Source organism: Anser brachyrhynchus (assembly GCF_964034855.1).
Source record: "Anser brachyrhynchus genome assembly, chromosome: 2".
In the NCBI taxonomy this organism is placed as follows: Eukaryota; Metazoa; Chordata; class Aves; order Anseriformes; family Anatidae; genus Anser; species Anser brachyrhynchus.
This window is the reverse complement of record NC_137695.1, coordinates 127,072,857-127,086,378: the sequence shown is the minus strand read 5'-3', so window position 1 is coordinate 127,086,378 and position 13,522 is coordinate 127,072,857. Positions and strand designations below refer to the sequence as shown.

Here is a 13,522-nt window from a genome sequence, read left to right as displayed (position 1 = left end):
ATGGCACCAAACAAAATAATATATGAATATTAATGGCTAAATGAAATAATTAAGATTTAGCAGGGCAGTATCTGTAGTGAAAACGCATATCAACATAGTGTTTAGCTACTAACGTTATTTGAAGATGTCACCTTGAGAGAAAACCAAATAGAGCTAGATATTGCATTTATATATATGTCTGTAGTAAACTGACAGACTCACTTTGATAAGACTTGTACCTCATGAGCACTGAGAGCTGTCAGCCAGGAATTATTTCATTTTGCCCACTTATTCATATAATACAAAGAATATAACATTATAGTATTAATGCAGTCCTAAGACTGCAACATTAACACTGATTTAATAATTCAGCCATGTTTACTGTATTTTTATTCTGGTATAATGTATATAGCATAGCAGTTAACAAACTAAGCCTAATTTAGTAAAGCATGATTTATGTGTAAAGCCATGATTGTATGTATTTTAGATAATCAATACATTTTTAAGAAATATTTTAAAATCTTACTTTTAGCATGCTTGAAGGTGCAATCTTTATGATATATTCATACGAATTTTGTGTTAGAAATGGCCAAATTTTAAGTCTCTAAATCCATATTTAAAACAGCCAGCATCTCATTCCTGGCAGCAGTCTTTACTGCTGTATATGCCAGTGACTGCATGACAACCTGTTGGCTCAGAAAGTTGTTACTTCAAAAATGAGCTGGGTGAACTTGAGGGTGATGGTGTGAAGTTCTCTTTCTCAGTGCAGTTCAGAAACTGCTATGTAAGTCATCACCAACCACCTTTTGTAATAGTACTGACAAAACAGGACACATTGCACTTGCAATGTGTGAATGACTTAGGATACAATATCTTGACAATCAATACAATGTTGGATCAGCAGTTATGCTATCTCAGATAGCATATCTCATATTTTTATGTTTTTTTCTCAGGGCTAGCATGTGTGTTATTCATTATCTGCTAGTCTTTTTTTTTTTTCCCTATTATTTTGATGTGTTTTTTTCTTAAATGGTTTCTTCTTAAATCTTGGTTTTAGAACCTCATAAATGACTAGAAAAGGAAAATAAGGAGGAAAAATGTCTCTCCATTGACATAGATTCTTAAGCTCCTTGGTATAAAACCAAGTCTATATCAGTGATTCTAAATAACCATTGATTCTTTTTTTAAAGCAGATTAGGAATACATTAGATTTATCCTTGAACTTCTTGTTGATAATCTGTTAGATGAGTGATTCTACTGGCATTAAAACTTTCAAAATGAAAATCTGTCTCTATAATGCAAGCCTGATTATTCTGCACCACTGAAAAGTTCTGTTTTGATAATGGAGCAGCAGAGAAGGGAACTCTTCTGTTTCTTTCTCAACGGTCTCTGCCATGATTGAGCATGTTGTTGGAAACTCCTGGAAAACTTGCTAAGTGTTCCAGGTAAATGAGGCCATATTCTCGATAATTCCCCCTCCCCTCCCCTGCCCCGAGTGTCATCCTGCAAAAGCATAGGACACGTTGTAGAAATGTTATGGTCATGGAAAACATGGGACAGCTGAAGTCCAAACCTGTGCCTTTCCAGAGCCGTGCTTCCTTGGAAAGCTCCATTCGTCCCTCCTGACAGACATGGGTCACTGAAGCACTGCCAGGACAGAGTGGCAGACTTGTAAAATCCTTTTGCATCTCTCTTTCCCTGTGATTTTGGGGAAACTGTGTGCTATTGCATGTCAAATTTTGTCTTCAGCGAATGAGCAACCTTCCTTTGCAATGAGAATCCATGCAGTAAAAATTTCTTACTGGTAGAACCATGGCTGTTTTTTTTTCCTCCATGTATTTCTTTGTATAGAAAAGCTTTCAATCTCTTGAAAAGGTTTTTTGTTCAGACAGAAAGAAATACACAAATATTTACTGGCATTTTGATTAAAATGCTTGTCGAATGGAGGGTTTTTCAAGTTGCTATCCATCTTTATTAAATTCCCTACCAGCTCCAGCGTCTGTTAAGGTCATGATTGTTCTTAAAAAGGCATGATAGAGCTTATTTACTGTGACCCTACAAATGGGCATCCAGATCAGGAGCAGCGTGAACAGCCTTTCTTATCTCCTTTTTCATACATTCAGGAGAAGAGACACGTGGAACAGTTATGTAAAAATTGATAACACCTCAGTCAGAAGATAGAATAGGCCACCGTGAAGAAGGCACTGCAGAGAATTTCATATTTTTTCCTGTATCTTCAAAAGTAATATGTTTTATAAATGGTGTTCAGTTTCAATCTTTGTCACACTGAAGTATCTCTCATGAATCAGAGACAGGGATCCCATTTTGATTATTTTTTTCCAAAAATGGTATTTCTGAGATCCAGAAAAGTGGCCAACAGTGCACATGAAGTTGGTTTATAAACCAATGGCAAGAGAGGCATTTACATCCACTTAGAAATTATCCTTAAAAAAATCGTCTAGAACAAATGATGCTAAATATGTGGTTCAGCATAGTTCTTGGGGTGGTAGTTTGCAGTGAGCCAAACTTACTCTAAATAATTATATTTTATTTTATAAGGAATAGAAGAATTGTTTCTCCAGTAGAGAAGAGGGAGAGAGTTTGGAGAAAGGAGATACTGAAGTCTTCCATCCTGTAGCCCAAGTTAGGTTGATCTGTCTCATCATCCTTTCTTTTCCTCCACCACAGCCATCAGCAGTAGAGAAAAGCATCTTTTATTATTTCCAAATGCATAATTGCATTATAGAAATTAGACTAGGAACACTTGCAAGGTTTTGGGAAAGCTGAAGTAATCTATGAACAAAGTATTAGTCAGACTGTATAATGTAGTTGTGATAAATCTATAGGAAAAAGCAGGAGATAATGTAGATGCAGTTCTTGATATCTAAATAACAAAACATACAGAACCTGCTGTATATATCTACACCTAGGACAAAGCCTAGACCTAGCACAAAACAATGCTCCCCCTAAAACACCTAACTTATGGATACTGGCCCCTCTGCTCCAACTGTTTTAGTCCATGAAACTTTTCTTACTGGGCTTCATTGCTTACTAATGTAGATACAGCAGCGTTTTGTGTGGAGCTCATATTGATCATTGCATGTAAAGCCCTTGGCTGAGATCAGGTGGATGAACCAGGCACGCGGAAATAAGAATTTGTATTGGCAAGGAAAGGAAAGGTCCTTTGTCAGAGGGGAGAGTTCCACTTCCCTCAGCCTTTGCAAACCTGGCACCAAAAGGGCATCTGCTAATGATGGCTGCGATTCTGAGAGAGAGAGAGATGTGCACACAGGCAGGGCTTTATGTGCCAAACAGGGCACAGTTTACCTCACTTTTCTTGGATTCATTTTCTGCAGTGTTATTGAACTGCCTCCCTGAAAGGTCAGATACACACCAGCTCTGGTGCGTGGGAAGCAGTGACTGTGCGTCAACGGGAGCAAAAGCAGTGAGATGTTGATAGTAAGATCAGCTCTGTTGTTTCGTGAAACACCATCTTCAGTTGTTTTTGGTGTGCTGTAACTCCAAAGGCTAGATATGTAAAAATGGATTTGAGAGATTGTGGTGCTGATTTGATAGCTTCCTGGGAGTGGGGATGGTGCCTGTCTACGTCCGCGCCAGGTCAGCCCTGTCTTTGGTCCGTGGATCAGAATGCTGTTGTTACTGAGATGGCACTGAAGCAGCACAGAGTGAAAATTGCTTATTTACCTGAGGCTTTGTTGAAAGACGTTAATCTATAATTAATTATGAAGTAGCACGAGCCAGGAGAGAATCTCTCTTCTCAATTTTTCTTATTCTCTGACAGATGTGTAGGTTCACAGGTGCAAAGGAAATAAAATGTAAAAACATTCTCTGAAGTACCTGGTTGAGGACTGTGTGCCCTTTGCGTAATCAGGGTTGCTGATTGTTATGTTAATTTTCATTGTGAGAGGAAAAATCCACCCTGAGGAAAGTGTTTTCCTTTATTAGAAATTTTCATTTTTCCTCTGAAAAATTACTTGGATGGGGGAAAAAAAAAGAAAAAAAAAGAAAAAAAAAAAAGAGCATTTCTCAGAGAACCCCATTTAAAAATTATATCTCCTTTTTTGTCTTATTCAAATTGCTGTCTTTCAAGCCTGTAAAATGACTATGTGACCTGATCTAAATGTGGACCCTTATTGTTGGGTCTGCAGGATTAAGAGTAGTCAGGACAGGTGCAGAGAGTTGCATGGGGACTTAGTGGCTCTTATTCCTTGGGGACAGAAATAACCCTTGTGATCATTTTATATGTATGTGCAAATCATAGCTACCAGTACTTTGCATTTGTTTGTATACACAAATTCACAAAATGCAAAATATTGATAACCATGATTTAAAATATTTTTGGCAGATTTTTGTTTTATTGAATTTGTGACTGTAGTGAGTGTGTGTGCATGCGTGTGCAAGAATATTAGGTGCATATAGAATATATTTTATTTATATTTCTATAGTTAAAACAGAACCAATGAGCAGCAGTGAGATTGCTACTACTACTACCACAGACGGGTCTTTAGACAATTTCTCAGGATCAGGTAAGGACTAAACAAAGGTTTTAAGCTCAGCAATTTTCCATTTACTATTTTCTTTTCCCATGCAGTCTAAACCTGTGCACAGCTGCTGAAAAGTTTTGTGCATTTTGCAGCTTATGCCTATTTCTGTTCATCTTACTCAGACAGTGTAAGGCAATAGGAGCATTCCCTGAGTAACAGGCATTAGAGCATCGGGCTTATTGATGACCACTGGTGTCTTCACTAGGGAGCTGGGGAGCATTCTGGCCCAAAGGATTTACTCTTTTTAGTTTTCTCTGTGTAAATATTACCTGCCTCTGTGCCTTGTGTTGTAATTGAGGAGTAGGTCTTCCTCATGTTTTGAAATTTATTATTAGTGAGGTATTCTTTTGTCAGTCTTTTTGTCTTTCTGGAAGTCAAACACATCTTAGCTGTTAACACACAGGAGACAAATACTGTGAGAAAATCCTAAGATGTTTGCACAGTTTTGCATAGCTGTGGATTAACTGTGGTATTTCTAGCACATAATTTTTATGGTACAAATCAAATGAAAAAGTATAATATATCATGGGGTTTCACTGTCAGAGTAGCAAAATCTGAAATCTCGCCACCAGTTAGTCTCTAAGTAGCCAACCCTTTTCTGATCTCGTGACAGCCTCAATTTTCTGTGCATGCTGCAGAGTGTGAAAGTATCAAACTTTAAAGGCAAAAGAAAAGTTTTCTAGAATAAGTTAACTCTCTGAAGATAGGAAAGGTAGTGTGTTTAATCATAGCTACATACATCTGTGGTGATCTGACTAAAGGTGGGACTATAATATTTGACATATCTGCAGTCTCCCTGGCCACAGAAAAGGAAAATACAAGGTGTGGAAGGAACAGAAAGAGATTATCTGCTCCACACTTCACGAGCGCTCTGAGAGTGTAAAGATGATGGATTTTCCCTGTAGTTGGCCAGGAAAGGGGTAGCTGGCAAAGGGTAATTATCCATGCCTTGTTTATTTCCAAGTACTTAGCAATAGGGCCTGTTGTTTCTCTGGCTGTCTGATTTTACAGTAGTCTCATAACCTGCAGCTGACCTCTTCCTGGCAAAGGCTTCAAAATCGACCTTGGGACGTAGAGAAGAAATGGCACCCAAATGGTAACCAGAGAGGGAAGCACTATCTGTACGGCGCTCCTGCAAAGAATGCTGAGAGCAGAGCGCATGGGTGCATCCAAGATGACCTCGGCAGCACCCAAAAATACTGAAAGAAATTAATGTTTGCAAAAATGTCTGTATTAGCAGTGACTGGTCTGGGGAACCCTTAAGCTGCGGGAGGAGAAGCTCAGTTAGGTTTAAGTGTTTCCCTAAGAGAATTTGCATGTTGATCATGACATCTTTATGGAATACTGAGTGTTTTAAAGGTGTGAGAGCATTTTAGAAAGCAGGTAACACAGGGAAAAAGAGAAGGAGGTGTAATATGGTAACACATCCTTATGCATTATGGAATTATTTTTAAAAGGCACGTGTTCTGAAGCTGACCATGTGTTTTCAATACAGGCGTGTATAAAGCTCCTTCATAAAACATAGGTCTTAAAAATTCTAAAAGTTAATAAAATGTTGCACTTGAGATAGCAATAATCCTTTAAAAATATGAAGGAAAATGTTTCCAATAGGAAATAGATTGTTTGCATTAAAAATGTTGTCTGTGTGCAAGCAAAGAACGAACTATTGCACAGGAGTTGTACAAAAGGGCAATTTAGTACTTGAAAGCTGTAATCAAGATTTTAATGTTAAGCATTCATGTATAGTTGCTAATAAAATATTATTTTCTACCTAAAATACCAATGATATTTGAATTTAATTAAAATCTTGTTAATACTCTGAAATTCTATTAGGAAAAATAATATTTATCTTAGGTGTGTATATTTACACTTCTGTGTGCTTTCTTTTCTCCTTGGTGCAGCAATTGGAAGCAGTGGTTTCAGCCCAAGACAAACACACCAGTTCTCCCCACCACAGATTTACCCTTCCAAGTATGATATCTTTTAAAAATAATACTAGTAGTAGTAATAATAATAACTGAAATAGGCAGATTTTAACCTCATTTAAAATAATAATTGGGTCCATCTGTTAAGTCATAATTTAAACCACAGCAGTTTCTAGGAAAAAAAAAATATTCTTTTTTTAATGCTAAGAATGTATTTGAAAAATATTTGAAAAATTGTTATTTTACTTATTCTTCTATTATTGATTTATTATGGTTGTTTTGTCTTTATCTTAAAATTTCTGTTGTCTAGCACATCTATGATTATTTGTTAATGAAGTAATACGCTTATAATAAGGCTAAAAATAAATACACACTTGTCTGTCTAATGCAGTGTCTGTCCTATTTTCTGTCATTTGTAATCAATAGCAGACCATACCCACATATTCTTCCTACCCCCTCTTCACAAACGATGGCTGCATATGGGCAGACACAGTTTACAACAGGGATGCAACAAGCTACAGCTTACGCCACCTACCCGCAGCCCGGACAGCCCTACGGAATCCCTTCGTATGGTAAGAAACCACATCCTTATGTGGCAAATGATTTTTTTTTTGAATAAGGCAAACGATTTTTTTTTGCACAAGATTACATGACCTTGTATCAGTGCTTAGTGGGACTGCCATGCTCTTGAGCATTTCTCGTGAAAAAGTGGTAATTTCCCTATTGGAGTGAGTGCAGTTTATGTATTAAAGAGCTAAGAAGCTATTCAAGAGGACGTCTTTGTTCTGGGATCAAGGAGAAAGATTCATTAGGCTTTTAGTGGTGATTTAAAAAAACAGCACTGAAACAGGGAAAGAGATCTAGGGACTTCCATTAAACAGGCACAGCTCCTGGTAACTCGCCAAGGAGTTGTGATTTCTAGCAATGCAATAGGGGAAGTCGGCAAATAAAGGCTGATACACGTTACTGGAACCTGAGTGTGTCAGTGAAGCTGCAGTGATTTCCATCAGGTAAAGGATTAATTCAAAAAGACCCCTGCTGCAAATCTCTCTTTCAGTGTTTCAGAACTCCACACAGGTGAAAACTGAGGTGAATTGCCAATACAGCTCTGTCTGCCTGATGAAGAAGATAGTACTAAGTAGCAAATATTACTCCCCCCCCCCAAAAAAAAAAAATTAAAAACAATCTGTTGTGGGTGAGACGATTTTGCTGCCAGGCTGTCTGCTGGCAGTGCACACAGCAGTTCAGCAGCAAAGATACATTATTAGAAAATAGGTTTTATATTCCTCTAGGGGAATATATTGAAAATGTATGTTCTACATGCTTTTAGCATGTTTTTAGTATGTTCTGTAACAATATATTCAAGTAATACAGGTTTTCATACCAAGAAAAGAGAACTCATAGTATAGGTAGTGTCCCTTAAAATTATTAAAACTTTTAAATGCAATGCTGGTGAATCTTTCATCATGAAATCTGCAAGCTGAAATCCACTGGGTCTCAAGTAAATCCTCCAGAAGATTTCTGTAGACAATAGGAGTAAATGTATTATTATTTCCCTTAAAAAAAAAAAAAAAGGTTTCATTAATATGTCATTAATGATTATGATCCAAGGAAATATTCTTCCTGTGGCTACAATCTTGATTACTTACTGCCAAAAATGTTTATAAACATGAGCTGGATGTTTGTTTCAGTTACACATATTTTAAACTTACACAAACAAAATATATATATATATATAAAAGTTTTCAAGTCTAAGGAGATGGGGAATCTTCCCCTCGCAAAGAAAAAAAAAAATAAAAGCTTATGTTCCTGATGCGAGCTTGTCTGCTATTTCCAGCTGGATCAGGTGGTATGATAACAGATGACCCCTTTTCCCACTGTGCTTTCGTTGACACATTTTTCCATTTCTCCTGCGACACTTCATGTTACTTGTCTGTCTGTGGTGGTGTGGGCAGCCCAAACACTGACTTTTTTGTTTTTGTATCATTCCTCTGGATGAAATCCTGACCCCACTAAAGTCAGCTATAAAACTCTCACCAACTTCAGCAAGACCCTGATTTCACGACTTGAGTTGAGCTGTCTCGCTGCTGTCGGAGCTATAATTGAGAGTTGCTTTTCTTGGCAGCTGCTTCCTAGGGGTTAACGTGCCTGCCTGCTCTTCTGTTTTGTTTTCCCACTCCATCCCCTGCACCTAGGACATCAGATATTTTTTTTTTCTTAACGTTTTACGTTGCAAGAAAAGTGTTTTGTTCTCAATGTTTTACGTTGTTCTTTTCAGCCAGCGCCCCCGATTGGGGTGAAGCTGCTTTTTGCTGATGTACTTTATCATCTAGCAGTAATATTTGAAAGCAAATAACTTCCACAAGGTTTTGGGAGCTAAGACCATAGCTTTGCATATTTAAGGCTCATCATATAGTCCTAGTTCCCAAAATAAATTACATGGGGACCCCTGGGATGCTGATTTGCAACAGGCTGATTTGCAACTGAAACCTTGTTTAGAACCCAAATTCTCTTGGCTCTGTAGCATAGATCTCATGTATCATATACTTTGCCTTTCTCTCTTTCAGGCAGAGAGCTTGCAACAGGTATAAAAAGAGGAGACTTATGACATATGCAAAAAAAATGGGGGTTGCAGTGGGGGGAATTCTTTGTTTTTGTTACTGGAGAAAAAAACAAGAAAAAAAAAGTGTGCATAAATACACATATCAATCCCCCTCAACTTTTCTCTTTAGTGCAGAATTTGTGAAAGTGCTGCCTTGAATGCACCTTTATCTGGGCATTTTTGCACTCCCACACCTCCACCGTGGTGCAGCCCTGACAGCAGGAAGGGGGGTGGAGGGGAATGCCAGTGTCAGCTGCCTCCTGCCGCTCCTGGCTCTGGTTCATCTGCAAAGCCACTGAGGAGGCTGGAGAATTTCCTGAAGCTCCCTCCTTCTGCCTGCCCTGGTACCAGCATCTAGCAAACGATTCCCTTACCCTGAGTTCCTTTCTGTTTCCTCACTGTCCCTTCACACTCCCTTGCATATATCAGACTTGGGAGGAGAAGGGAGCACCAGGTTTGGTGAGTGAAAGCCTTATGGATGAGAGCAGGTGGGAAGAGTAGGTCCCAGAAGATGAAAGGCTCTTCACGGTGTGGAGGTTTGCAAAAGGACACGTCAGTGCCAACTTGTCTTCGCTCAAGTGGCATCCTCCAGCCACTGCCTTTGATCCTGCTTCATCTGAGATTGGGAGTTGAATCGGGCTGCTAGAGTAGGAAGTGTAGAAATATAATGCTTGATTTAGTTAAACTTTCTCTGCACAATATTTAATCAGCATTCCAGAAGTCCTTAAGCACACAGATCGTTGATACCAAAGTATCCATAGCAGGAATTTCCTCTTGAAACGAGGTGTCAGATTCATCATTGTGATTGTTTATTTGTAACGTGAAACAGAAGAAGCAAGCGTCAGGGGAAAACAAGCAAACAGGGTTAGACTGGCAGCTAGCGAGTGTGGCAGATGGAATTAGGGATAATTAATGACACCAGCTAAAAAATAATGATTTAAATGACAAATTAAAGAAAATAAAAATTGAGGAAATATGCCACCATTTGTATGTAGGGAGATACTGAAGTTTTGCAAACATAGTAGCTTCTCAGCCCTCTCCCACCTTCAAACATCATTGAATATTATTTAAAAGAAAAAAAAAAAGAAGTTCTAACCAGGCAATGGGCTTAGATCAACAGACGTTTTCAAAAGAATGTTACTAATTCACACTTAGTTAATTCAGTTCAAATAACCGTGGCTTTTGAACAATGAGGTATCACTGAATGCCATAGTGAAATGTAAGAGTATTGTATTACTTTTCCATTGCTTTGGCTATAATTATTTTTAAATGGTAGTTCATGTCGGGACAACCTTATAATTAAAACTAAGAGACAGAAGCTGAATTGTGTGCATTTCCTAAGTATTTCACTTGCTGATATTTCCTTGCTTATTGCCTTACAAATTGGTGTAAGAATCACTAAAGTAGGGAGGCAAGTCATTCATTTAATTGGACTTTTCATTCTTTTATTACTAAATTTGGAAATGAGAAGGTGATGTGTAATGGATTTCCCTGTCAGTACAGATTAATGACTCTCTGCTGTGTTTTTCCCGGTTTGGGAGATTGCTTCAGCAATATTTCCTGTCTATTAGGTGTTTATTTGTTAAAAGACTAAATGCATTCTGTAGTGTTTAATTAGCTTTGAAAATCCACGTTGTACTTTATGCTGCTAGCTCTCTATCCACTTTTAAAGAGGTGCTTAATTCCTTAGAATGCCATCGCACTTGGAGCCATGTAGTTTTCTTGTAAGAATATTATACAATGCAAATCTCAGTTATGTCATTAAAGGGCGGATGGCAGGAGAGCTTGGCTATGCTACGCTTCATTAAAATCATATAAAGTTGCTAATCTACCTCTGCGAAATGTCATGAATATATGGAAAAGTTAGCCTCTGGCAGGAAAGGAAAAAAGGAATAATGCAACTTCCTGTTCATGTATAAATTTCTTTTGCAGTTATTGGAAACACAGTTTTGAATTTAACCTCTCCCTGGTGTACTTCAGTTTTATGTGTTCTTTTAGACTGCCCTTATCCCATTCATTTGTGCATACTCTCGGTATTCTTTTTCTCATGCATGCAATAGTAGGTATGTGTTAAAAGTGCTATTAATTAAGCGATTTTATTTTCCATCCCTGTTTGAATATGAACAAATAGATTTGCTGTCACTAACTGATTTAGGTGCATTGTGGGCAGGCATCAAGACAGAAGGTGGATTGGCACAGTCACAGTCACCTGGACAGACAGGATTTCTAAGCTACGGTGCCAGCTTTAGCACACCTCAACCTGGACAGGCTCCCTATAGCTACCAGATGCAAGGTCTGTATATATAGATGTTACCATTAATTAGATGCAGTTAATGCTGTGTTTTGTTTTTCTTTTTTTTCTTTTCATTTTTTTTCCCTTGTTTCTTTACATTCCTGGGATAAAAATGAAAGTTTGCTTGAGCATTTACCTCTGATGTTATTTCAGTTGGAGCTGAAATGATGATTGCCTTTGCTGAGAGCAGCGATGGGCCAGCTCTCAGCAGTTTGGAAGATCCCTCACTTAGTGACTTCATTAATTCTTACATAGTGAAGTGTTGTAGTGTTACTACAGTAAAAATGTTATCTCTGAATAGCAATAGTTGAAGAAATAGTGAATGTGACGAAGTGAGTCCTGGAAAACGTGTCAGGATTATGAATTTAGGAAGTGCCAAATATAATTTGACACCTGAGTGTATTCGGGGAGGGAAAAGAAGATAAAAATACCTACTGCAGCTGTGGAGGTAGCTAAGTAATGATTGAAGTCTGTTTCTTTGAAGTCTATTTAAAAGCTGTAAGTCTTTGTATGTGTGACCTATTATTATCAATTATATTTTGTAGCTCTACTTGCCTGTTTAGTCTACTTAATATCTCTCCAACCTGTTCCCCTGATTCATTTTCCCCCTTCTGTACTGGGAAGCCCCTGGGTGTGCCTGGTTCTGGATTTTCACCATGCTGAGAGATATTTGAGAAACCTTTTTTTAAATACAAGTAGCTATTTTTGGAGGTTTGTGTCAGGACTTTTCTCCCCTAAATTTGATGGTTGAAATTAGCTGCATTGCAGATTTTAGCATTGCTGAAATAAGCAATTTGTAGAGCACTCACAGAGTTGGAGCACGTTTTTTAATTTCAGCAACTCTCTTTATTGTTGTGCACCATTCAAACTGCTTGCTGTCACATTAGCACTCTCTGAAATGACTTGACATAGAAGTGCATTCAAAGACAAAGTGAATGAGGTTTTGCTTTTGTACCATGGTTTTAAGCGTATACTGATCTAGTCCTTCGCTTGGACGCAAGAGAGGGTTTGGTTTGGTTTGGTTTGGTTTGGTTTTGTTTTTGTTTTTAAGTCCTCTTTTGAACTGTGTGTTGAGTAGCTCAGTGGGGCAGCAGTGACCATCTGACATCTGAAGTATCTCTTACTTGTAGTGTGCTCTGGCAAGGAAAAGGAAGATGGTGTAAGATTAGCATGCTAACTTTTCTCTACACACCAGTTAGGGGTGAACTTCTACTCATTTGAGTAAATATATCCATAACCAGGTCACTAGTTTTGCTTCCTGCAGATAGCCACAGCATTTTAAAACAAAACAAAACACCAGTCTGTAAGAGATCTCAAGGTACTTGACAGCAGCTATAAGGAGCTCCTGGATAGACATTCAAGCTTTTAAGGAACTGATAATTCATGGCAATACAGATATTGAATAATCATGTCTGTGTTCCCTATAATTTTTGTTGCAGTAATGCCTTCCTGCCACAGTTATGTATTGGGATCCTGTTATGCTAACCTTATATAGAAAAATGAAAAAATAGTCCCCATATAAGTCAGAGGCTAATGTAAAACATACAGGCTAGCTGGGCATAATGTAACAATAAAGCTGACATTGCTTAGGCAAAATAAATATTCGTCACCACATATTGGTTATCTAACAACTCTAAAGGTTTATTTTGTAAGATACAGAGCAGAGGGATGTCAATAAAAAGGGATTTTAGGGAGGATAATGAAGTGGTTTTGCAGATGTCTACGGGAAGCTCATTTGCTGGAGGAAGGAAAGGGGGAGCAGCATAGAATAATGTGAGGGAGTGCTTGTTGGAAAATCTTAAGAGTAAGCAGTGAACTCTGGCATTAGTAAAGCAAAGCTAGGATTTAGTCAATTGACTACATAAGAGATCTGTAATAGGTGTTGCTTTGCTTTATGCAGCATGCAAAATGTGTTTAAGAACATAACTGTCAAGGCCATGAAAGGGTGGCAGTTGTCAAGAGGTTGAACAGTAAGATCTTGAAAAGCATTTCAGCTGTACACATTGAAACACCAGGATCTAAAAATATTCTGCAAAAGAAATGTATTAAAGATGACCTGTTTTTGAAGCTCTAAAGGAAGCAGGGACACAGGCATTGATTTCATGATAGTATTGTTCCCAGGGCTGAGGGAGGAGGTGGTCTGAGTCTGGGTCCTTCT

The 13,522-nt window shown here is 38.1% G+C and overlaps 1 protein-coding gene across 18 annotated transcripts in view; it reads left to right on the top strand.

The window, feature by feature from the left end:
* EYA1 (EYA transcriptional coactivator and phosphatase 1) overlaps nucleotides 1–13,522 on the top strand; it is a 179,584-nt gene that overhangs the window by 102,400 nt on the left and 63,662 nt on the right. For 8 of the 18 annotated variants that reach the window (XM_080579839.1, XM_080579844.1, XM_080579843.1 and 5 more), the window contains 4 exons: nucleotides 4,446–4,526; nucleotides 6,446–6,515; nucleotides 6,893–7,041; nucleotides 11,227–11,364. In XM_080579839.1, the coding sequence (XP_080435965.1) occupies nucleotides 4,446–4,526; nucleotides 6,446–6,515; nucleotides 6,893–7,041; nucleotides 11,227–11,364 (438 nt within the window). The remainder of the gene's footprint in view (nucleotides 1–4,445; nucleotides 4,527–6,445; nucleotides 6,516–6,892; nucleotides 7,042–11,226; nucleotides 11,365–13,522) is intronic. The other 10 variants (XM_080579849.1, XM_080579848.1, XM_080579847.1 and 7 more) reach the window with 8 other exon arrangements.